Source organism: Scyliorhinus torazame, chromosome 2 (genome assembly GCF_047496885.1).
Source record: "Scyliorhinus torazame isolate Kashiwa2021f chromosome 2, sScyTor2.1, whole genome shotgun sequence".
NCBI classification, from domain to species: Eukaryota; Metazoa; Chordata; class Chondrichthyes; order Carcharhiniformes; family Scyliorhinidae; genus Scyliorhinus; species Scyliorhinus torazame.
The window spans coordinates 167,110,944-167,133,645 of NC_092708.1; the positions used below are offsets into that span (position 1 = coordinate 167,110,944).

At 49.0% G+C, this 22,702-nt stretch overlaps 1 protein-coding gene across 1 annotated transcript in view; it reads right to left on the reverse strand.

Moving 5' to 3' along the window:
* The window catches only part of vps16 (VPS16 core subunit of CORVET and HOPS complexes), a 157,177-nt gene that overhangs the window by 93,300 nt on the left and 41,175 nt on the right, over nucleotides 1-22,702 (reverse strand). The window contains exons 4-5 of the mRNA XM_072479370.1: nucleotides 12,124-12,252; nucleotides 10,296-10,440 (exon numbers count right to left, since the gene is read on the reverse strand). Coding sequence (XP_072335471.1) covers nucleotides 10,296-10,440; nucleotides 12,124-12,252 — 274 coding nt within the window. The remainder of the gene's footprint in view (nucleotides 1-10,295; nucleotides 10,441-12,123; nucleotides 12,253-22,702) is intronic.

Genomic DNA, 22,702 nt, shown 5'->3' on the forward strand with positions numbered 1-22,702 from the left:
AACTCCATTTGCCACCTCTCAGCCCAGCTCTGCAGCGTATCTATATCCCTCTGTAACCTGCTACATCCTTCCACACTATCGACAACACCACCGACTTTAGTATCGTCTGCAAATTTACTCACCCACCCTTCTGCGCCTTCCTCTAGGTCATTGATAAAAATGACAAACAGCAACGGCCCCAGAACAGATCCTTGTGGTACTCCACTTGTGACTGTACTCCATTCTGAACATTTCCCATCAACCACCACCCTCTGTCTTCTTTCAGCTAGCCAATTTCTGATCCACATCTCTAAATCACCCTCAATCCCCAGCCTCCGTATTTTTTGCAATAGCCTACCGTGGGGAACCTTATCAAACGCTTTGCTGAAATCCATATACACCACATCAACTGCTCTACCCTCATCTACCTGTTCAGTCACCTTCTCAAAGAACTCAATAAGGTTTGTGAGGCATGACCTACCCTTCACAAAGCCATGCTGACTATCCCTGATCATATTATTCCTATCTAGATGATTATAAATCTTGTCCCTTATAATCCCCTCCAAGACTTTACCCACTACAGACGTGAGGCTCACCGGTCTATAGTTGCCGGGGTTGTCTCTGCTCCCCTTTTTGAACAAAGGGACCACATTTGCTGTCCTCCAGTCCTCTGGCACTATTCCTGTAGCCAATGATGACATAAAAATCAAAGCCAAAGGTCCAGCAATCTCTTCCCTGGCCTCCCATAGAATCCTAGGATAAATCCCATCAGGTCCCGGGGACTTATCTATTTTCAGCCTGTCCAGAATTGCCAACACCTCTTCCCTACGTACCTCAATGCCATCTATTCTATTAGCCTGGGGCTCAGCATTCTCCTCCACAACATTATCTTTTTCCTGAGTGAATACTGACGAAAAATATTCATTTAGTATCTCGCCTATCTCTTCAGACTCCACACACAATTTCCCATCCCTGTCCTTGACTGGTCCTACTCTTTCCCTAGTCATTCGCTTATTCCTGACATACCTATAGAAAGCTTTTGGGTTTTCCTTGATCCTTCCTGCCAAATACTTCTCATGTCCCCTCCTTGCTCGTCTTAGCTCTCTCTTTAGATCCTTCCTCGCTACCTTGTAACTATCCATCGCCCCAACCGAAACTTCACACTTCATCTTCACATAGGCCTTCTTCTTCCTCTTAACAAGAGATTCCACTTCCCTGGTAAACCACGGTTCCCTCGCTCGACGCCTTCCTCCCTGTCTGACCGGTACATACTTATCAAGAACACGCAGTAGCTGATCCTTGAACAAGCCCCACTTATCCAGTGTGCCCAACACTTGCAGCCTACTTCTCCACCTTATCTCCCCCAAGTCACGTCTAATGGCATCATAATTGCCCTTCCCCCAGCTATAACTCTTGCCCTGCGGTGTATACTTATCCCTTTCCATCATTAACGTAAACGTCACCGAATTGTGGTCACTGTCCCCAAAGTGCTCTCCTACCTCCAAATCCAACACCTGGCCTGGTTCATTACCCAAAACCAAATCCAACGTGGCCTCGCCTCTTGTTGGCCTGTCAACATATTGTTTCAGGAAACCCTCCTGCACACACTGTACAAAAAACGACCCATCTATTGTACTCGAACTATATATTTTCCAGTCAATATTTGGAAAGTTAAAGTCTCCCATAATAACTACCCTGTTACTTTCGCTCATATCCAGAATCATCTTCGCCATCCTTTCCTCTACATCCCTAGAACTATTAGGAGGCCTATAAAAAACTCCCAACAGGGTGACCTCTCCTTTCCTGTTTCTAACTTCAGCCAATACTACCTCGGAAGAAGAGTCCCCATCTAGCATCCTCTCCGCCACCGTAATACTGCTCTTGACTAGCAGCGCCACACCTCCCCCTCTTTTGCCTCCTTCTCTGAGCTTACTAAAACACCTAAACCCCGGAACCTGCAACATCCATTCCTGTCCCTGCTCTATCCATGTCTCCGAAATGGCCACAACATCGAAGCCCCAGGTACCAACCCACGCTGCCAGTTCCCCTACCTTGTTTCGTATACTCCTGGCATTGAAGTAGACACACTTCAAACCACCTACCTGAACGCTGGCCCCCTCCTGCGACGTCAAATCTGTGCTCCTGACCTCTATACTCTCATTCTCCCTTACCCTAAAACTACAATCCAGGTTCCCATGCCCCTGCTGCATTAGTTTAAACCCCCCCAAAGAGCACTAACAAATCTCCCCCCCAGGTTATTTGTGCCCCTCAGGTTCAGATGTAGACCATCCTGTCTGTAGAGGTCCCACCTTCCCCAGAAAGAGCCCCAGTTATCCAAAAATCTGAAACCCTCCCGCCTGCACCATCCCTGTAGCCACGTGTTTAAATGCTCTCTCTCCCTATTCCTCATCTCACTATCACGTGGCACGGGCAGTCCTCCTCTGTCCCTACTGCGCTGAAGGAACCCCCTCCTTACTCTCCGAACTTTCCCTGCCCACACAAAGCTCGTAATGCTCCTATCTATTTTATTAAAAAAGGTCCTGGTGATTAAAATAGGGAGACATTGAAATACAAATAAGAACCTCGGGAGGACGATCATCTTAATTGCTTGCACCCTGCCCGCCAGCGATAAAGGCTGCATGTCCCACCTCTTAAAGTCCTCCTCCATTTGTTCTACCAGCCGTGTCAGATTAAGTCTGTGCAAGGTTCCCCAGCTCCTAGCGATCTGAATCCCCAAGTATCGGAAGTTTCTTTACACTTTCCTTAGCGGTAAGCCTTCTATCTCTCTACTCTGGTCCCCTGGATGTATCACATATAATTCACTCTTCCCCATGTTTAACCTATACCCCGAAAATTCCCCGAACCTCCTCAAGATTCGCATAACCTGTATCATCCCCCCCGCTGGGTCCGACACGTATAGCAATAGGTCATCCGCGTATAACGAAACTCGGTGTTCTTCTCCCCCTCTAGTCACCCCTCTCCATTTCCTGGAGTCTCTCCGCGCCATGGCCAGAGGTTCAATTGCCAGCGCAAACAACAATGGAGACAGCGGGCATCCCTGTCTTGTTCCCCTATATAATCGGAAATACTCCGATCTATGTCGACCTGTAACTACGCTTGCCGTCGGTGCCCCATAAAGTAGTCTAACCCAGCGAATAAATCCGTTCCCAAACCCAAACCTCCTTAACACTTCCCATAAATACTCCCACCCCACCCTATCAAATGCCTTCTCTGCGTCCATTGCCGCCACTATCTCTGCCTCCCCCTCCACTGAGGGCATCATTATCACCCCTAATAGCCGTCGCATGTTAACATTCAATTGTCTCCTTTTTACGAACCCTGTCTGGTCTTCGTGCACCACCCCTGGGACACAGTCCTCTATCCTCGATGCCAGCACCTTTGCTAGCAGTTTGGCGTCCACGTTCAATAATGAAATAGGTCTATAGGACCCACACTGCATCGGATCTTTGTCCCTCTTCAAAATTAGCGATATCGTCGCCTCCGACATTGTCGGGGGTAGTGTCCCCCCTTCCCTGGCCTCATTGAACGTCCTCGCCAACAACGGGGCCAACAAGTCCACATATTTTCTGTAGAATTCCACCGGGAACCTGTCTGGCCCCGGGGCCTTCCCTGCTTGCATGCTTCCCAGTCCCTTAATAACCTCGTCCACCTCAATCGGCGCCCCCAGGCCTGCCACCGCCTGCTCCTCCACTTTCGGGAACCTCAACTGGTCCAGGAACTGCCGCATCCCCTCCTCGCCCTCTGGGGCTGAGACCTATACAGTTCTTCATAAAAGGTCTTAAACACCTCATTTATCTTTCCTGCCCTTCGCACGGTGTCTCCCCTTTCATCCCTAATTCCTCCTATCTCCCTTGCTGCTGCCCTCTTTCGCAGTTGGTGCGCCAACAGGCGACTAGCCTTTTCCTCATATTCATACCTCCTCCCCTGTGCCTTCCTCCACAGTACCTCCGCCTTTCTGGTGGTCAGAAGGTCAAACTCGGTCTGGAGTCATCTCCTCTCCCTGTACAGCTCCTCCTCCGGGGTCTCTGCAAATTCCCTGTCCACCCTTAAAATCTCCCCCAGTAATCTATCCCTTTCCTTGGCCTCTGTTTTCCTTTTGTGGGCCCCAATAGAAATCAGCTCTCCTCTGACCACTGCTTTTAGTGCTTCCCAGACCACTCCCACAGGGACCTCGCCGTCGTCATTGACCTCCAGGTATCTCTCGATACACCCCCTCACTATTGCACACACTCCCTCATCCGCCATCAGTCCCACATCTAATCGCCAGAGTGTTCTCTGCTCCCTGTCCTCTCCTACTTCCAGGTCCACCCAATGTGGGGCATGATCCGAAACCGCTATGGCTGAGTATTCAGCTTCTTCCACCCTAGAGATCAACGACCTTCCTAGAACAAAAAAATCTATCCCGGAGTACACTTTATGGACGTGAGAGAAGAAGGAATACTCCCTAGCCCTGGGTCTAAGAAATCGCCATGGATCCACTCCCCCCATTTGGTCCATAAACCCCTTAAGTACCTTGGCCGCTGCCGGCCTTCTTCCAGTCCTTGAGCTGGATCTATCTAGCCCCGGGTCCAGCACCGTATTGAAGTCCCCTCCTAAAATCAAATTTCCTGCCTCCAGGTCCGGAATACGCCCCAGCATCCGTCTCATGAACCCCGCATCGTCCCAATTTGGGGCATACACATTAACCAACACGACCTCCATTCCCTCCAGCCTACCACTCACCATTACATATCTACCTCCACTATCTGCTACGATGTTCTTTGCTTCAAATGCTACCCGTTTCCCCACCAAAATGGCCACCCCTCTGTTCTTTGCGTCCAGTCCTGAGTGGAACACCTGTTCCACCCATCCTTTCCTTAGCCTAACTTGGTCCGCCACCTTTAGGTGCGTCTCTTGGAGCATAACCACGTCTGCCCTTAGTCCTTTCAAATGCGCGAGCGCTCGGGCCCTTTTTATCGGCCCATTCAGGCCTCTCACGTTCCACGTGATCAGCCTCACTGGGGGGGCTACCTGCCCCCCTCCCGTGTCGACTAGCCATTACCTTCTCTAGGCCAGTCCCATATCCCGCCTCCGCGCTTGCTCCCCCAGCGTCGCATTCCGCCCCCGACCACCTTCTCTTTAGCCATTTCCTTTTGGATTTCCGCAGCAGCAACCCAGTTGTCCCCTGCCCCCTCTTCCCCCCCCCGATCCCTATCTAGCTTGATTGCTCCCCCCATATCACTTCCGTAAGTCAGCTGACTTCAACTGACCCCGGCTTCTCCTGCTCGCTCCTCGGCCCCCCCGGTGTGAGGGAACTCCCATCCGCCTTGCGCCTGTTTTCCCGCCTTATTCTTTCTGGCGCGGGAGCATCCCTTTACCTGTCCCGCCTCTTAGGGCGCAGCTCCCATTCCCCTCCCTGTCCCCTTCCCCATTCTCTGACTTTGTCCCGCCTCTCCCCCCTCATCGGCGCCCACATTTCCCCAGTGTCCCCCCCCTTCCCTGTTTACTTCTCGCTTAACTTTCACCATCCCATTAACAAAAACAATAATAACAATAACAGTTCCCTGCAGCATCAGTCCCTCAGTTCCGGTCCAGTTTCTCTTCATTGATGAAGGACCATGCTTCCTCCGCCGTCTCGAAATAGTAGTGTCTCTCCTGATGCGTGACCCATAGTCTTGCCGGCTACAGCATCCCAAACTTCACCTTCCTTTTGTGCAAAACCTCTTTGGCTCGGTTGAAGCTCGCCCTCCTTCTCGCCACCTCCGCACTCCAATCCTGGTAGATCCTTACCACCGCATTCTCCCATCTGCTACTCCACACCTTTTTGGCCCATCTCAGGACCTCTTCTCTGTCCTTAAGGCAGTAGAATCGCACGATTATCGCCCTCGGTGGTTCTCCCGCTTTTGGTCTTCTCGCCGGGATCCGATTTGCCCACTCCACCTCCATGGGGCCCGCAGGGGCCTCAGCACCCATCAGTGAGCTCAGCATCTTACTTGCGTACGCTCCACAGTCCACTCCTTCCACACTCTCCGGGAGACCTAGTATCCTAAGGTTCTTCCTTCGCGCTCTATTTTCAAGGGCCTCAATCCTGTCAGCACACTTTTTATGAAGTGCCTCGTGCGTCTGAGTCTTGACCGCCAGGCCCAGGACCTCGTCCTCAATACCTGACACCTTCTGCTCCACCACGCGAAGTTCCGTCTCCTGGGTCTTTAAAGTCTCCTTAAGCCCCTCAATTGCCTGTAACAACGGGGTCATTACCTCCTTCTTCAGCAGGTCCACGCACCGTCTCACCACCTCGTCCTGCTCAGGCCCCCATGTCACCTGTGGTTTCTCCGCCGCCATTTTGTTTCACTCCCTCTCTCTCTCTCTCTCTCTCTGATCTTCTGGCTGCAGATTCTTCGGGCTGCAGCCGCCGCCGCCGGTTTTTCCCTCCGTCTTTCGGGGGGGGACTCCCTTCCCTCGCGCCTCGCACCGGGTTTTACGGCCGTCCAAGTCCCCGTTGGGGCTCTTAAAAGAGCCCGAAGTTCCGTCGGAGCTGGAGCCGCCGAAACGTGCGGCTAGCTCATCCCTGCCGCAACCGGAAGCCTCCTTAATGTCATATTTGACTACAAGATTAACTTCCAGCCATATATCCGCACCATCACCAAGGCTGTCTATTACAACCTCTGGAACATTTCCCAATGTTGTCCCCACCCCAGTCTAAATACTGAATGAAACCCTCATTAGTGCCTTTGTTACCTCTGGATTTGACTATTCCGACATATTCCAGGCTAGTCTCCCACAATCTATCATCAGTAAATTTGAGGTACACCAAAGCTCTGCTGCTCACATTTTAATTCACAGCAAATCCCATTTCCATCACCCCTGTACCCACAGATGTTCCCAGTTCCTGGTCAAGCAACATCTTGATTTTAAAATTTTCATCCTTGCTTTCAAATCCCTCTATGGCCTCACCTCTCCCTATCTCTGTAATCTCCTCCTGCAACTCTCCGAGATATCTGCACTCATCTAATTCTGGCCTCTTGTACATCCCCGATTTTAATCACTGCACCATTGGTGGCCATGCTTTCAGCTGCCTTGGCCTTAGCTCTGGAATTCTCTCCGTATACATCTCTATCTCACTTTCCTCCTTTACAAAACTCCTTAAAACTTACTTCTATGACAAAGTTTTTTGTCATCTGCCCTAATATTTCCTTATCTAGCTCATTATTATGTTTTATTTTATAATGCTTTTGTGACGTGCCTTGGGACGTTTTATTTTTTGTCTTTTTTAAAGTCATTTTTGATTCTCAGTAATTTCTCCAATAATATTTCTTTACTAATACTAATTTATTTAGGTTCCACATTCTCGCTAGACCCTTGGTTTGCCATTATTTCCAGAATGTCTTTTGTGTCTTCTACTATGAAGACAGTTAGAAAAAATGTGTTCAATTTCTCTGCCATTTCCTTATTCACATTATAACTTCTCGTCTCTGTTTTTCAGCGAACCATGTTTACTTTTGCTAATCTCTTTTTACAGATCTATAGGAGTTTTCATAATCTGTTTTCACGCCCCTTCCTACGCGAGAGTGGGGATGGCCCAAGAGGTGTGGAATGAGAGATTGGATTGGATGGCCTGGAAGGGACGGAATGAAGGATTGGGATGGCATGGAAGAGATTAAATGAAAGATCGAGATGGCACAGTATGTAGGTGCAGGATTGGGGGGGTGGGGGTTGGGAAAGCGAGAATGAGAGGACCATGATATGAGGAGGATGAAAGGAATATGATAAGTCTGGCCTGAGGAGGATGGCACCGGAAGGATGGAAGGGGATTGAGATTTAAAGAAGTACTATTGCAATAAATACATTAATTGCATTGCAAATGTTTTGTGGGGGTCTTTCTTAGATCTATCATATTATGATAACAAATATTATGTTAAGAGGCTTCATTAAAGGTCATTGTAAACTGAATTATTCAATAACAGTGTGGGGAAACAGTTTTGCAAAATCACCTTGAAATACATCATCCTTTATAATAGGTGCAAATGATACAGCCATAAAGACCAACTTATAATTAAAGGTTTGATGAGGTAGAACTGCAATTACTCAGAACAATAGTGAAACAATTAATAAGCTAGTAAAATAAGGAGTCATACATACTAACTCAACAGAATCAAGAGCTTAAGTAAAGAAAGATAAAGTTACAAATATGAGATAGGTCAGTCAAGTGCTCCTTTCATATAACTATATTTTAATTTCTATATAATTATGTAATGCAGAATCATGCAGATTGTCAAAGAAGAAGCAAAACATATGTAAGAACTGTATGTTTTCAATGAGTGCTTCTACTTGTAAAGGCCTACCATACATATTGAGTTTTGAACTGTATTGCACTGCAGATATGAATAAGAACCTGCGATCTAACGTTTTCTCAGTTTAAACTCACACCCTCTCAGTTTGCTATTTCATGCTTCCCATATTTGCCAGAATCAATGATGGCCCCAAAAAGGTTAATCTATGAGGATCGGTTGCATATACTTTTGTCTTATGCTCTTGAGTAAAGAAGATTGAGTGGTGATCTAAACGAGGTGCTTCAGGTGTTTAAATGATTTGACAGGGTACATAGAAAGGATTTTCTCTGGTAGGGAAGGTTAGAAAAAAGGGAAATAACATTAAAATTAGCTAGGCAGTTCAGGGTTGATGTCAGAAAGAACTTCTTTACACAAAGGGCAGTGGAAATCCAGAATTTGTGCCCCCTACCCCCGAACAAAAAATAAAGCTGTGGAGGCTGAGTCAATTGAACATTTTAAAGCTGAGATTGATGGATTTTTGTTGGATTTGATGTTGACAATATTTTTGCCCTCCAAGCTGCTGAAGCACAAGGTAGAAATGGCACAGTGCCTTCAACATGGCACGTGGGAGCCGAGCAAACAGAGAAAGGAATTGTATATCTCTTTAACCAATAAGTTAAAGCGTAGAAATTAACTGAAAATTCCTTTTCCCATACTGTTAAGAGTTGGTGTATTCAATGCTAAACAAAGTACAGAAAGAGAAATTTTAAAAATGAGAGGAAGAAAAATACAGAAAAAGTTTTTTTAAATTTCAAATTACTTTAAATCTCCAATTATACCTGAAGGAATGAGACTCCACAGTTGCTTGACTGGCAGTAATTAGCAATTAACGCAATGATGACACTCAATGTATTTGAAAGGGAAGTCAGACAACAAAACACCATTTTTGTGAAGTTAACAGGTGAGAAATTTAACAGAAACTTTTATGATTTGAGTTTAATTTCTCCTCTGTCTTCCTATGCAGCTGATGTGGTTCTTCCACATAAATAATGGCGAATGTTATTAGCCTCACCCTTATTTTGATGGCACATTTTGGGTCATTTGTTACACATGACTTCGCATGGCTTGTGCTCAGTTAGTTTGCTGGTAAGGGAATGGTAGCATACACACTGAATATATTCTGATTTTTCTGCACAATTTATTTATCCAATGTAATACCACTCCAGTAATTCAAATGTAATGTTCATCCATATAACTTGCTTTCTAAAAGTGTTATGAACTCCACCGCGTGCCCCCAAGGAGAGTTTTGAAACTAACTTCACAATGGATACATTAGGCAGCGTTTAGAATTAAACTGGAAACAAAGTGTGTGTAAAATGGGATTAGTCATTGCTGATCACATCATGATATCAGGGGAAGATGGTGGGGTAGTGATAATGTCACTGGACCCGTAATCCAAAGGCTGCAGATGATACTCTGGGGGAGTTGGGTTCAAATCACACAACAGCAGATTAATTAATAAAAATCTAGAATTGAACGCTAGTTTCAGTATTGGTGAGCATGAAACAATCATCGATTCTCGGAAAAGTCCACCTGGCTCCCTAATATCCTTGAAGCAAGGAAATCTGCCTTCCTTACCTGGGCTGACCTACATCTGACCCCAGATCTACAGCAATGTGATTAACTCTTAACTGCCTTTTCAAATGGCCTCGCAAGCCATTTTCAATGGTAGTTAGGGATGAATAACAAATGCTGGGCTTGCCAGCGAGGTCCACATCCCATGTAAAAATGTTTAAAAAACAATAAATCCAATTGCACATCTTTAGTGTCAACCCTCCAAAGGGTTGAACTAACTACATATACATGACTCCATGTCTATGAGTCTATCATATTAAACTTCATACAAATTATGAATTCAGTAGTATACTGAGTCAACAAAATGTCACAGCTTCAATCTAATTTAAATCTTAATATAAACCAATTACCAAATTGAAGTGGGTTACACTGCAGCAATTTGATTCCACTATTGAATCTTAGAATATTTACCTGGAACTTCAGGGAATCGCCGGAGTTTGAGGTCATCTATATTTGTGGCAAGTGTGAATCTAAAGGCACCAGTTAATATAGCAACTCCTGATCCATAAGGAGTGAAAAAAATCTTGGCCTCCATAACTCGATTTTGTAACACCTCCTTCAACATGAAAGCAATAAATTTACTCCATTACTAAACATTGTCTTTAAAAACAAGTCATTAATAATTATGTAAATTTATTTGAATACTTTTTCTATATTATAGAATTATTACACAGAGTAAAACCACCAAACAGTTGTATTTCACAGTTAATTAGTACTAGCATGTTTGTGACCATTAAATTACAGACAGCTCAACAAGGGCCTCTTTTTGTAGCTGACATTGGGAGGAGAGGACTTACTTAGTTAATTTCAAATTTTTTTCTTCGAGTACCCAATTATTTTTTTTAAATTAAGGGGCAATTTAGCGTGGCCAATCCACCTAGGCCGCACATCCTTGGGTTATGGGGGCGAGACCCACGCAAACACGGGGAGAATGTGCAAACTCCACACGGACAGTGACCCGGGCTAAAATCGAACCCGAAACCTCAGCACCATGAAGCAACAGTGCTAACCACCAAGCCAACATGCCGTCCACTTACTTAGTTAATTGACAATGGTAACCTATTAGTAGCAACATGATGGCACTGTAGCTGCACAGAGACAAGCTGCCCAATAGAGAAAAATGCTTTCAAAATATTCGGATTATTATTTCTGCCCAACTTGAAGAATGGGAGTTATTTTTGGCTCGCTAAAGTTTTCTCTACCCTTGACCAAGCTAAGTGAGGGGAAATATTAACATTCATGTGGCATCTCATGCCATTTTATGAACTTTGAACTTCAGTGACTGAAATTGCATAGATAAATCTGGTACCCATTTGTCCACAGAAAAATTCCAGAAATGAGATGAACAATTATACTTGTCTCTGATGGTTTTGACTGAGAGTTGAACTTGACAGAGCCATCGAGAGAATGCCTTTCTCTTCTTTGAAAAGAATAGTGAGATATTTTACATCCAGCTGACCACTAGAACAAGAGCTTTCATCTGGGACTTCTATGAAGATTTGTTTTTTTTTTAATAAACATTTTACTGAGGTATTTTTTGGCATTGTAACAGCAGCAATATAATCAATGTACATAAAAAATATAAACATAGTGCAAATAAAGCCTCCTTCCCCCACAGGTCCCACCATTACTTAACCCCCTACTCTACGCTATTCTATGAAGATTTGTTAACTGACAGACTGCCCTCACCCAACCCTCCCAATCAACTTCCTTTCCTCGACTATTAAAACATTTTTTTTTAGTGTACCCAGTTAATTTTTTCCATTAAGAGTCAATTTAGCGTGGCCGATCCACCTACCATGCACTTCATTGGGTTGTGGGGGCGAAACCCACCCAAACGGACAGTGACCCAGAGCTGGGATCGAACCAGTGACCTCGGTGCCGTGAGGCAGCAGTGCTAACCACTGTGCCATGCTTTTCCTCGTCTCTTGATGGCTCACCACTAAATACAGTTCAATGAGTATCAAGCACCCTCTGATACATAGATCAATTGGCCAAATTACAATGTCTTCCAAGGGATAATAATAATAATCACTAATTGTCACAAGTAGGCTTCAATGAAGTTACTGTGAAAAGCCCCTAGTCGCCACATTCCGGCGCCTGTTCGGGGAGGCTGGTACGGGAATTGAACCCGCGCTGCTGCTTTGTTCTGCATTACAAGCCAGCTATTTAGCCCAGTGTGCTAAACCACCCTTTCGATGGTCAGATTTGTACAATATTTTGTTTCACATCAACTTACATTTCCCATGCTGAAGTGCCTCTTAAACGTGCCAAAGATGTCATGGATCAGAACAGTTCCGTCATCTTGTATAAAAAGCAGATCTTCCCTGGTAGTCCAGCCAATGTGAACTACTATACCACTTTTCCACTGCAGGTATGAACGATACAAAAAGTAGAAATATTATTAACTTCCAATTTATGGGTTAGCTTGAATACAACCACCTCTAGGGAAGGTGATGGCAGTGTGGCATTGTCATTGGACTAGCAATCCAGGTACCAAGCGTAATGCTCGAAGGATTCAAATCCCACCATGGTGGGATGGTGGAATTTGAATTCACTAAAAGCCTGTAATTAAAAGCCCAATGATGACCATGAAACTACTATTGATAGTCATTGAAATCCATCCTGTTCACTAATATCCTTTAGGGAATCTGCCGACCGTACTTGCTCTGGCCTACATGTGACTCAATACCCACAGCAATGTGGTCGACTTAACGGTCTTCTGAAATTGCCTAGGAAGCCACTCAGTTGTATCAAAAGCACTTTTTAAAAAAAGTAAATAAAAAGGAATAAAACCGGACGGACCACTCGGCATCGACCTAGATGACCACAAACAATGTCACCATTGTCAGTATTTTGCAGAGGCCGTTCCCTCCGGGATATCCTGGTCCACTCCTCCATCACTCCAACATCTCACCCTCTTCCCATGGCACCTTCCCATGCAATTGCAGAAGGTGCAACACCTATCCTTTACCTCCTCCCTGCTCACCATCCCAGGGCGTAAACACTCTTTTCAAGTGAGGCAGCGCTTCACATGCACCTCGTTCAATCGGGTCTATTGCATTTGCTGGTCCCAATGCGGTCTACTCTACATTGGCGAGACTAAACGCAGACTGGGTGACCACTTTGAAGAATACCTTTGGTTCATTCGCAAACCATTTCAACTCATCGTACTGCTCTTACGTCCACATGTCCATACTTAGCCTGTTGCAATATTCCAGTGAAGCCCAGGGCAAACTGGAGGAACAGCACCTCATCTTCCGATTAGGCATTTTACAGCCAAATGGACCTAACATGGAGTTCAACAACTTCAGACTGTGAACTCTCTCCTCCACCTTCATCCCATTTTTATTTCTATCAATTTATTTTCATTTCTTCTATTGATCTGTTTTCCACTCACCATTGTCCCACCTTCCCCCACCCCACTTGGGCCATCTGTTCACTGTTCCTAGTTGCCCTTTGACACCTTTGTTCTTCCATGAACATTATGTGCCACCATCAGCATCCTTAGCCCTTTTAAAAAAATGTTTTTATTAAGGCATTTATGTATATATACATCAAACACAACCAAAACCAAAAAGAGAACAAACAGGAAATCACACAGCAAATAAATAACTAACACTCCACCGCCCCACCCTCCATGCCGCTACCCTCCAGCCACCTTGCCTCCTTTTCTAACCTCCGACACCCTACCGAACACCACCTTGTTGTGCAACCCCAGAGGCGGCAATTCGGCAAAGGACAGCACCAGTTTCCTCACACAGGCCCGCAGCTGTAAGTACCGAGCTGGGCAGCTCATACTCCTTAACCAATCCCTCCAAGCTCGAAAAGCTGCTCCCCACGAATAGGTCTCCAAACCGCGCAATCCCCACCTGCTGCCACCCCGGGAACCCCGCGTCCAGTCCCCCCGGGGCAAACCTGTGATTCCCGCTAATTGGTGCCCAAACCGAGGCCCCCCTCCAGCCTCAGGTGCTGCCGCAACTGTCGCCACACCCTCTGGCCCGCCACCACCACTGGACATGTGGAGTACCTGGCCAGCGCGAACGACAGAGGTGCCGTCAACACATGCCTAAGCTGGATGAACTTCCGGTGGCGGCGATGAGCGAGTGAGGCGCACATTCGGTGGCTCTCACTCCGGCGGGATTTGAGGACCTGGTTCCCCGGTTTCTCGGGACTGCTGAGCGCTGGAAAGACGGCCACGGGGGTGCTGAGGAACGGGCGGAGCTGCATGGAACCTCAGGACAGAAGAAAGCAGCGAAAACGGGAAAGGAAAGGACAAAGGCAAGGTGCAGGGGAAGCTGATCCGGGAGCAAAGATGGCGGACCTACGGACCTCAGACCTGGCGATCCAGCAAGCGCTGGAAAACATGCTGCAGGTGATAAAAAGCAGTTTTGAAGAGTTGAAGCAGGATAACTTGGACCCACTTCAGAAGGCAGTGGATCAATTGAACCAGAGATTGGATGCCCATGCCAAAAATGTTCAGGAGCTGGGGGAGGCGGTGGAGGAGCAAGCGGACGCGCAGACGATTGCTGCGCTAGAAGTTGATGGGTTGAAGGAGAGACAGAGGAGACTGCTGGACAGAGTAGAGGAGCTGGAAAATAGAGCCCACAGACAAAATCTGAGGATCATCGACCTCCTGGAGGGGGCTGAGGGGGCAGATGCCACAGTGTTTGTGGCTGACCTGTTGATGCAGCTGATGGAGGCTGACGCTTTTCCGCGACCACCAGAGCTGGAGGGGGCACATAGAGTACAGGCGAGGCAGATGCGTCCGGAGGGTCCCCCCGTCCGATGGTGATCAGGTTCCACAGGTTCACGGAGGAGGAGCGGGTGTTGCAGTGGGCAAAGAGCGCTAAGAACAGCACGTGGTATCGCATTTATCAGGACCTAAGCCAGGAGGTGGCCAGGCGTCGAGCAGCCTTTAAACAGGTTAAGGAGGTTTTATTTAAAAAGCACGTGAAGTTTGGTCTGCTCTTGCCGGCTCGTCTTTGGGTCACGCATCAGGGCCAACACCACTACTTCTCCCAGCCTGAAGAAGCGATGGACTTCGCAAGGGATCAGGGGCTGGTCCCAAAGAAAGAACCCACGGACGCAAGCTAGAGTCCGAGAGTTATGGTTTGGGGGGGGATGACTACTGTGCCTGGAGTGACGGTCGACTGTTTACTGCTTTAAAGGTGCCCTGTGTTGTATTTTTGGCAGCTTTTGCCTATGGGGGGTGCAGGGGATCCCCCTCTCGTATGCTCTTTTTTGCTTTTTTTGGGACCTTTGGTCGTGTTCTTTGGGTTTGTTGGAGCCGTCATTGTAAGCAATGGGGATTAAAGATGTTGATTGGGGGGTTTTATGTTTATGGTTTTTCTGTTTGTTTCGGGTGGGTGATATACAGGTACTGTGTTAATGCGTTGTTATTTTATTAATGCTCAGAAAGGGACGTGGGTTAACACTTTTCTGTGAACACAGCTGGAGCAGTATTGCACCTGGAGCAGCCTCGCGGTGCTGTTTGATGTGTCCATCTCGTTTGATCTTTCCCATTTTAGTTGAGACTGCTCCAGTGGGTCGGAGTGGGGGATGGTGTGTTGATGAGTGGGGAGAGGAGGTCGGGGAAACAATGGGAGCAAGACAAGTGGGCGCCGGAGGGGCGAGTCATCGGGCTAGCAGATTGGCTAGTCAATGGAGTCAGGTGGGGGGTGTGAATACACCCAGTAGGTGGCAGGGGTGGGGTTATCGGGAGATGGTACTGGGGGGGGGGTTATTCTGCTGACGTGGGAGGGGTCTGAAGTTGGTAATGGAGAGGAGGTTGGGGGTGGAGACTGCCAAGAGGCGAACCAAGAGAGGCGCGGCACATGAGCCGGGCCCAAGAAAGGTTATGACTGACCAGCGCGGGGGGGTGCCCCCCAACCAGGCTGATCACCTGGAATGTGAGAGGACTAAACGGGCCAGTCAAAAGGGCACGTGTGTTTGCGCACTTGAGGGCACTAAAGGCGGATGTAATTATGCTTCAGGAGACACATTTGAAAGTGTCTGACCAGAGTAGGCTAAGGAAGTGCTGGATCAGCCAGGCCTTCCACTCGGCCTTGGACTCTAAGCCCAGGGGGGTAGCAATTACGATCAATAAGCGGGTTCAATTTGAGGCGGATGGCGTAATCGCTGACGGTGGAGGCAGATTCCTTATAGTAAGGGGCAAGCTGGAGGGGAGGAGAGTGGTACTGGTGAACATATATGCATTAAATTGGGACGACGCTGACTTTATTAAAAGAGTGCTGGGGAAAATCCCAGACCTAGACTCATGCAAGTTGATGATGGGGGGGGGGGGACTTTAATACGGTCCTCGATCCGGGGCTAGACCGGTCATGTCCCAGAACGGGTAGGCTCCCAGCAATGGCAAGGGAGCTGAAAGGGTTCATGGAGCAAATGGGGGCAGTAGACCCATGGAGAGCCAGACGGCCGATGGGAAGGGGTTATTCGTTCTACTCGCATGTTCATAAAGTATACTCTAGGATTGATTTTTTTTATCATGAGCAGGGACTGTGTAGGGGAGGTGAAAAATACGGAATGCTTGGCAATCACTATTTCGGACCATGCCCCACATTGGGTGGACCGGCTGGTTTGCGGGGAGAATTACCAACGCCCGCAATGGAGGTTAGACATAGGATTGCTGGCGGAGGAGGGGATATGTGAGAGACTGGGGAAGTGTATGCAAAATTACTTGCAGGTGAACAATATGGGTGAGGTTTCAGCAGCGACCCTGTGGGAGGCGCTGAAGGCAGCAGTGAGGGGGGAGCTGATCTCACAGGGATAGGGCGGACAGAGCAGAAATGGATAGATTGGTCAAGGAGATCCACCGGATAGACGAGGAGCATGCGGGGTCCCCGGGGGAGAACCTACTCTGGGAGAGACAGAGACTGCAGGCGGAACTGGGGATGCTATCCACGAGTAGAGCCGTGGAACAACTTAGAAAGGCAAGGGGAGTGGTGTATGAGCATGGGGAGAAGGCCAGCAGACTGCTAGCGCAGCAACTCAGGAAGAGGGAGGCGGCCAGGGAAATAAGTAGGGTGGTGGGCGGGAAGGGGAGCAGAGTGAAGGACCCGCCAGGACTGAATAAGGTATTTCTGGACTTTTATAGTAAGCTCTACACTTCAGAACTCCCGGAGGAGCTGGATTAGATGAAACGGTTCCTGGACGGACTAACCGTCCCAAAAGCGGGCAGGGGACTAGTGGACGGGCTGCGGACCCAGATTAGAGCGGAGGAGGTACTGGGGGGCCTAACGGCCATGCAGTCAGGGAAGGACCGGCGACCGGATGGATACCCAGCAGAGTTTTACAAAAAGTTCTCGGGGATAGTGGGGCCGGTGCTGACCAGGGTTTTTAATGAGGCGAGGGACAGAGGGACCCTGCCTCCGACGATGTCGCAAGCCACCATCTCGCTGATATTAAAGCGGGACAAGGACCCGGAAGCATGCGGGTCATACAGGCCAATCTCCCTGATTAATGTGGACGCCAAGCTCCTGGTCAAAGTCCTGGCGATTAGAATTGAGGACTGTGTACCGGAGGTGATTGGGGATGACCAAACAGAGTTTGTTAAAGGCAGGCAGCTGACAGCCAACTTGAGAAGATTTCTTAATGTGATTATGCCCGGCAGGCAAGGAGGTGGAGGTAGTGGTGGCAATGGACACTGAGAAGGCCTTTGACCGGGTGGAGTGGGAGTATTTGTGGGAGGTACTCGGACGGTTTGGGTTCGGGGAGGGACCGGTTAATTGGGTCAGACCCCAAAAGCTAACGTAAGGCCAAACAGGATAACGTCAGACTATTTCAGACTACATCGCGGGACCAGACAGGGATGTCCACTCTCCCCGTTGCTGTTCGCGCTGGTCATAGAACCGTTGGCGATTGCGTTGAGAGCTGCAAAGGGGTGGAAGGGAATGACGGGGGTGGAGCACAGGGTCTCTCTCTATGCGGATGACCTGCTCCTGTACGTGTCGGACCCACTGGCCGGGATGGAAAATATTCTGGAAACATTGAGAAAGTTTGGCCGGTTCTCAGGATACAAATTAAATATGGCCAAGAGTGAGATGTTTGTAGTGCAGGCAAGGGGCCAGGAGAATAGGCTGAAGGAGCTGCCATTGAGGCTGGTTGGGGAAAGTTTCCGGTACTTGGGGATACAGGTGGCACGAGACTGGGGCAGGTTACATAAGTTAAATCTGAGTAGAGTGGTAGAACAAATGAAGAGGGAGTTTCGGAGATGGGATGCACTCCCGCTAACACTTGCAGGGAGGGTGCAGACGGTAAAGATGACAATCCTCCCTAGATTCCTGTTCATCTTTCAGTGCCTCCCGATCTTTATCCCACGGCCCTTCTTCAAAAGGACCGGCAAAATCATTATGAGCTTTGTCTGGGTGGGAGAATACCCGCGGGTGAGGAAGGCGATGCTTGAAAGGAACTGCAGCGAGGAGGGACTGGCATTGCCAAATCTGATCAACTATTACTGGGCGGCTAACATAGCCATGATAAGGAAATGGATGGTGGGTACGGGGTCTATCTGGGAGCGGGTGGAGGTGGCTTCGTGCAGGGGCACCAGTCTGGCAGCCCTGGTCACGGCTCCCCTACCGCTTTCGCTGGTCAGGTACTCCACCAGCCCGGTAGTGGGGGCGGCCCTGCAGATATGGGACCAGTGGAGGAAGCATGTGGGGGAGGTGGGTGCATCAGTCTGGGCTCCAATATGTGATAACCATCGATTCGCCCTCGGGTACATGGATGGTGGGTTTCGAACATGGCGGCGAGCGGGGGTGGGGAGGGTGGGCGATATGTTCCTGGAGGGGAGCTTTGCGAGTCTGGGGGATTTGGAGGAGAAAGCTGGGCTGGAAAGGGGAAATGACTTTAGGTACTTACAGATGTGGGACTTTGTACGCAGACAGGTCCAATCCTTTCCCACGCCTCCCGCCAATAGGGATCCAGGACAGAATAGTCTCTAGAGGAGAAGGAGGAGAGGGGAGAGTCTCGGATATTTACAAGGTGCTCATGAAGGGAGAAGAGTCCCAGACGGAGGGGCTGAAACTCAAATGGGAGGAGAAACTCGGTGAGGAGATGGAGGACGGGGTATGGACAGACGCCGAGTAGGGTAAACTCAACCGCAACATGTGCCAGGCTCAGCCTGATTCAGTTTAAGGTCGTTCATTGGACCCATATGACGGTGGTTCGGATGAGCAAATTCTTTGGGGTTGAGGACAAGTGCACTAGATGCACGGGAGGAACAGCGAACCGCGTTCAGATGTTTTGGGCATGCCCTAAGCTTAGGGGGTACTGGGAGGGATTTGCAGGGGTCACGTCCCGGGTGCTGAAAACAAGGGTGGTGATGAGTCCAGAGGTGGCAATTTCCGGGGTTTCGGAAGACCTGGAAGTCCAGGAGGAGAAGGAGGCCGATGTTCTGGCTGTTGCTTCCCTGATAGCCTGGCGACGAATACTGCTGGCATGGAGGGACTCAAAACCCCCGAAGACCGAACTATGGCTTTCGGACATGTCGAGTTTTCTGGGTATGGAAAAAAATCAAGTTCGCCTTGAGGGGATCTGTTTGGAGTTCGCCCGGAGGTGGCAACCATTCATCGACTTCTTCGTGGGAGAGTGAACGTCGGCGGGAGGGGGGGGCGGAGTTTAGAGTAGAGTAGGAGGGATAAATATGCAGGTAGTGTTTATGGGAGAGGAGCGGGTATGTGCATTATGGTTTGGTTGAAGTGTAGGTTTTCCGTTAATGTTTACATATTTCTGTAATCCCTAACTGTTTACAATGCCAAAAAAATACCTCAATAAAATTGTTTATTAAAAAAAAGTGTCGACTTCCGGTTGTGGCGTTGAGGAGCTAAGCCGCACATTTCAGATCTCGGATCGTGTTTTCTGGGTCCTTAAGGGGGAGGGGAGCAGCCCCAAGTCGTGGTCCACATTGGCACTAATGACATAGGTAGGAAAGGGGACAAGGATGTCAGGCAGGCTTTCAGGGAGCTAGGATGGAAGCTCAGAACTAGAACAAACAGAGTTGTTATCTCTGGGTTGTTGCCCGTGCCACGTGATAGTGAGATGAGGAATAGGGAGAGAGAGCAATTAAACACGTGGCTACAGGGATGGTGCAGGCGGGAGGGATTCAGATTTCTGGATAACTGGGGCTCTTTCTGGGGAAGGTGGGACCACTTCAGACAGGATGGTCTACATCTGAACCTGAGGGGCACAAATATCCTGGGGGGGAGATTTGTTAGTGCTCTTTGGGGGGGGTTTAAACTAATGCAGCAGGGGCATGGGAACCTGGATTGTAGTTTTAGGGTACGGGAGAATGAGAGTATAGAGGTCAGGAGCACAGATTTGACTTCGCAGGAGGGGGCCAGTGTTCAGGTAGGTGGTTTGAAGTGTGTCTACTTCAATGCCAGGAGTATACGAAACAAGGTAGGGGAACTGGCAGCATGGGTTGGTACCTGGGACTTCGATGTTGTGGCCATTTCGGAGACATGGATAGAGCAGGGACAGGAATGGACGTTGCAGGTTCCAGGGTTTAGGTGTTTTAGTAAGCTCAGAGAAGGAGGCAAAAGAGGGGGAGGTGTGGCGCTGCTAGTCAAGAGCAGTATTACGGTGGCGGAGAGGATGCTAGATGGGGACTCTTCTTCCGAGGTAGTATGGGCTGAGGTTAGAAACAGGAAAGGAGAGACTTACGGGTGCGGCGATGACCAGCTGAGTCGCACGTTTCGGCAGCTCCCTGTGAAACGGACTTTTGGGCTCTTGATAGGAGCCCCAACGGCAATTTTGACGGCTAAAAACACTGTGCGGTAAACCAGAAGGGAATCCCCCCTGGATACAGATGGAAAAAGGAGGAGAGAGTGGCCAGATTGCAGTGGATCCTTTAGAACAGCGGCAAGGAAGGCAAGCAAAAACCAAGATGGCGTCGGAAGGTGGCAGTTTAACATGGGGCCCTGAACAACAAGAGTTCTTAAAATGCTGTGTGGAAGAGATAAAAAAGGAAATGAAGAAAGAGCTGTTGGCCCCGATACTACAGGCGATCGAAGGGCTAAAGGAGGAACAAAAGACCCAGGAGCGGGAGCTTCGGGTCGTGAAGGCAAAGGCAGCCGAGAATGAGGACGATATACAGGGCCTGGTGGTGAAGACGGAGACGCAGGAGGCACATCAGAAACGATGTGTGGAAAGGTTGGAGGCACTGGAAGACAACGCAAGGAGGAACAACCTGAGGATTCTTGGTCTTGCTGAAGGTGTGGAGGGAGCGGACGTCGGGGCATATGTGAGCACGATGCTGCACTCGTTAATGGGAGCGGAGGCCCCGGCGGGTCCGTTGGAGGTGGAGGGAGCATACGGAGTGATGGCGCGAGGACCGAGAGCAGGAGAAATTCCCAGAGCCAGAGTGGTGAGATTCCTCCGTTTTAAGGATAGAGAAATGGTCCTTAGATGGGCGAAGAAAACTCGGAGCAGTAAATGGGAGAACGCGGTGATCCGCGTTTATCAAGACTGGAGTGCGGAGGTGGCGAGAAGGAGGGCGAGCTTTAATCGGGCCAAGGCGGTGCTTCATAAAAAGAAGATAAAATTTGGAATGCTGCAACCGGCAAGACTGTGGGTCACATATCGAGGGAGGCACCACTACTTTGAGACGGCGGATGAAGCGTGGACTTTTATTGTGGAAGAAAAACTGGAATGAGCGGGTTATTAAAAAGAACGTTCGAACAAAGTGGTGGGGCGAATGTGGGGGGCAAAGAGGGGTTTTATGTACTAATCCTGCGATGTGGTAACTTTTCTCTCTCCCACAGGTGGTGATGGGGGGGGAGGAGGGGAGGTGGAGGAGATGGGGTGTTGGCCATTGGGGGCGGGGCCAAGGGAGAAGCGCGGGCTTGGTTCCCGCGCTATGATAATCATGGCGGGAATAGAGAAGCAGGAAGGAGGGGGCGTCGCACGGTGCGAGCCGAGGTCACGGGGGGAAGCCGAGGTCAGCCAGAGTTTGCTGACTTCTGGGAGCAACATGGGGGGAGTAATTACGCTAGCGGGGGATCTAGCGGGGGGGGTGGGAGGGGGGGAATTACTGGGTTGCTGCTGCTGGGGAGAGGGGGGAGCTGGTATGGGAGAGGATGGGCGGGGGGGCACCGCCTGGGGGAGATACAGCTGCGTGGGAACTGGGTGAGGAGCTGGAAAAAGGTGATGGCTAATCGACAAGGGGGGGGGTAGGAAGCCCCCCAACTCGGCTGATCACGTGGAACGTGAGAGGGCTGAACGGGCCGATAAAGAGGGCACGGGTACTCGCACACCTTAAGAAACTTAAGGCAGATGTGGTTATGTTACAGGAAACGCACCTGAAACTGATAGACCAGGTTAGGCTACGCAAAGGATGTGTGGGGCAGGTGTTCCATTCGGGGCTAGATGCGAAAAACAGGGGGGTGGCTATATTAGTGGGGAAGCGGGTAATGTTCGAGGCAAAGACTATAGTGGCGGATAACGGGGGCAGATACGTGATGGTGAGTGGCAAACTACAGGGGGAGACGGTGGTTTTAGTAAACGTATATGCCCCGAACTGGGATGATGCCAATTTTATGAGGCGGATGCTAGGACGCATTCCGGACCTAGAGATGGGAAAGCTGATAATGGGGGGAGATTTTAATATGGTGTTGGAACCAGGGCTGGATAGGTCGAAGTCCAGGACTGGAAGGAGGCCGGCAGCAGCCAAGGTGCTTAAAGATTTTATGGAGCAGATGGGAGGTGTAGACCCGTGGAGATTTAGCAGACCTAGGAGTAAGGAGTTCTCGTTTTTCTCCTATGTCCATAAAGTCTACTCGCGAATAGACTTTTTTGTG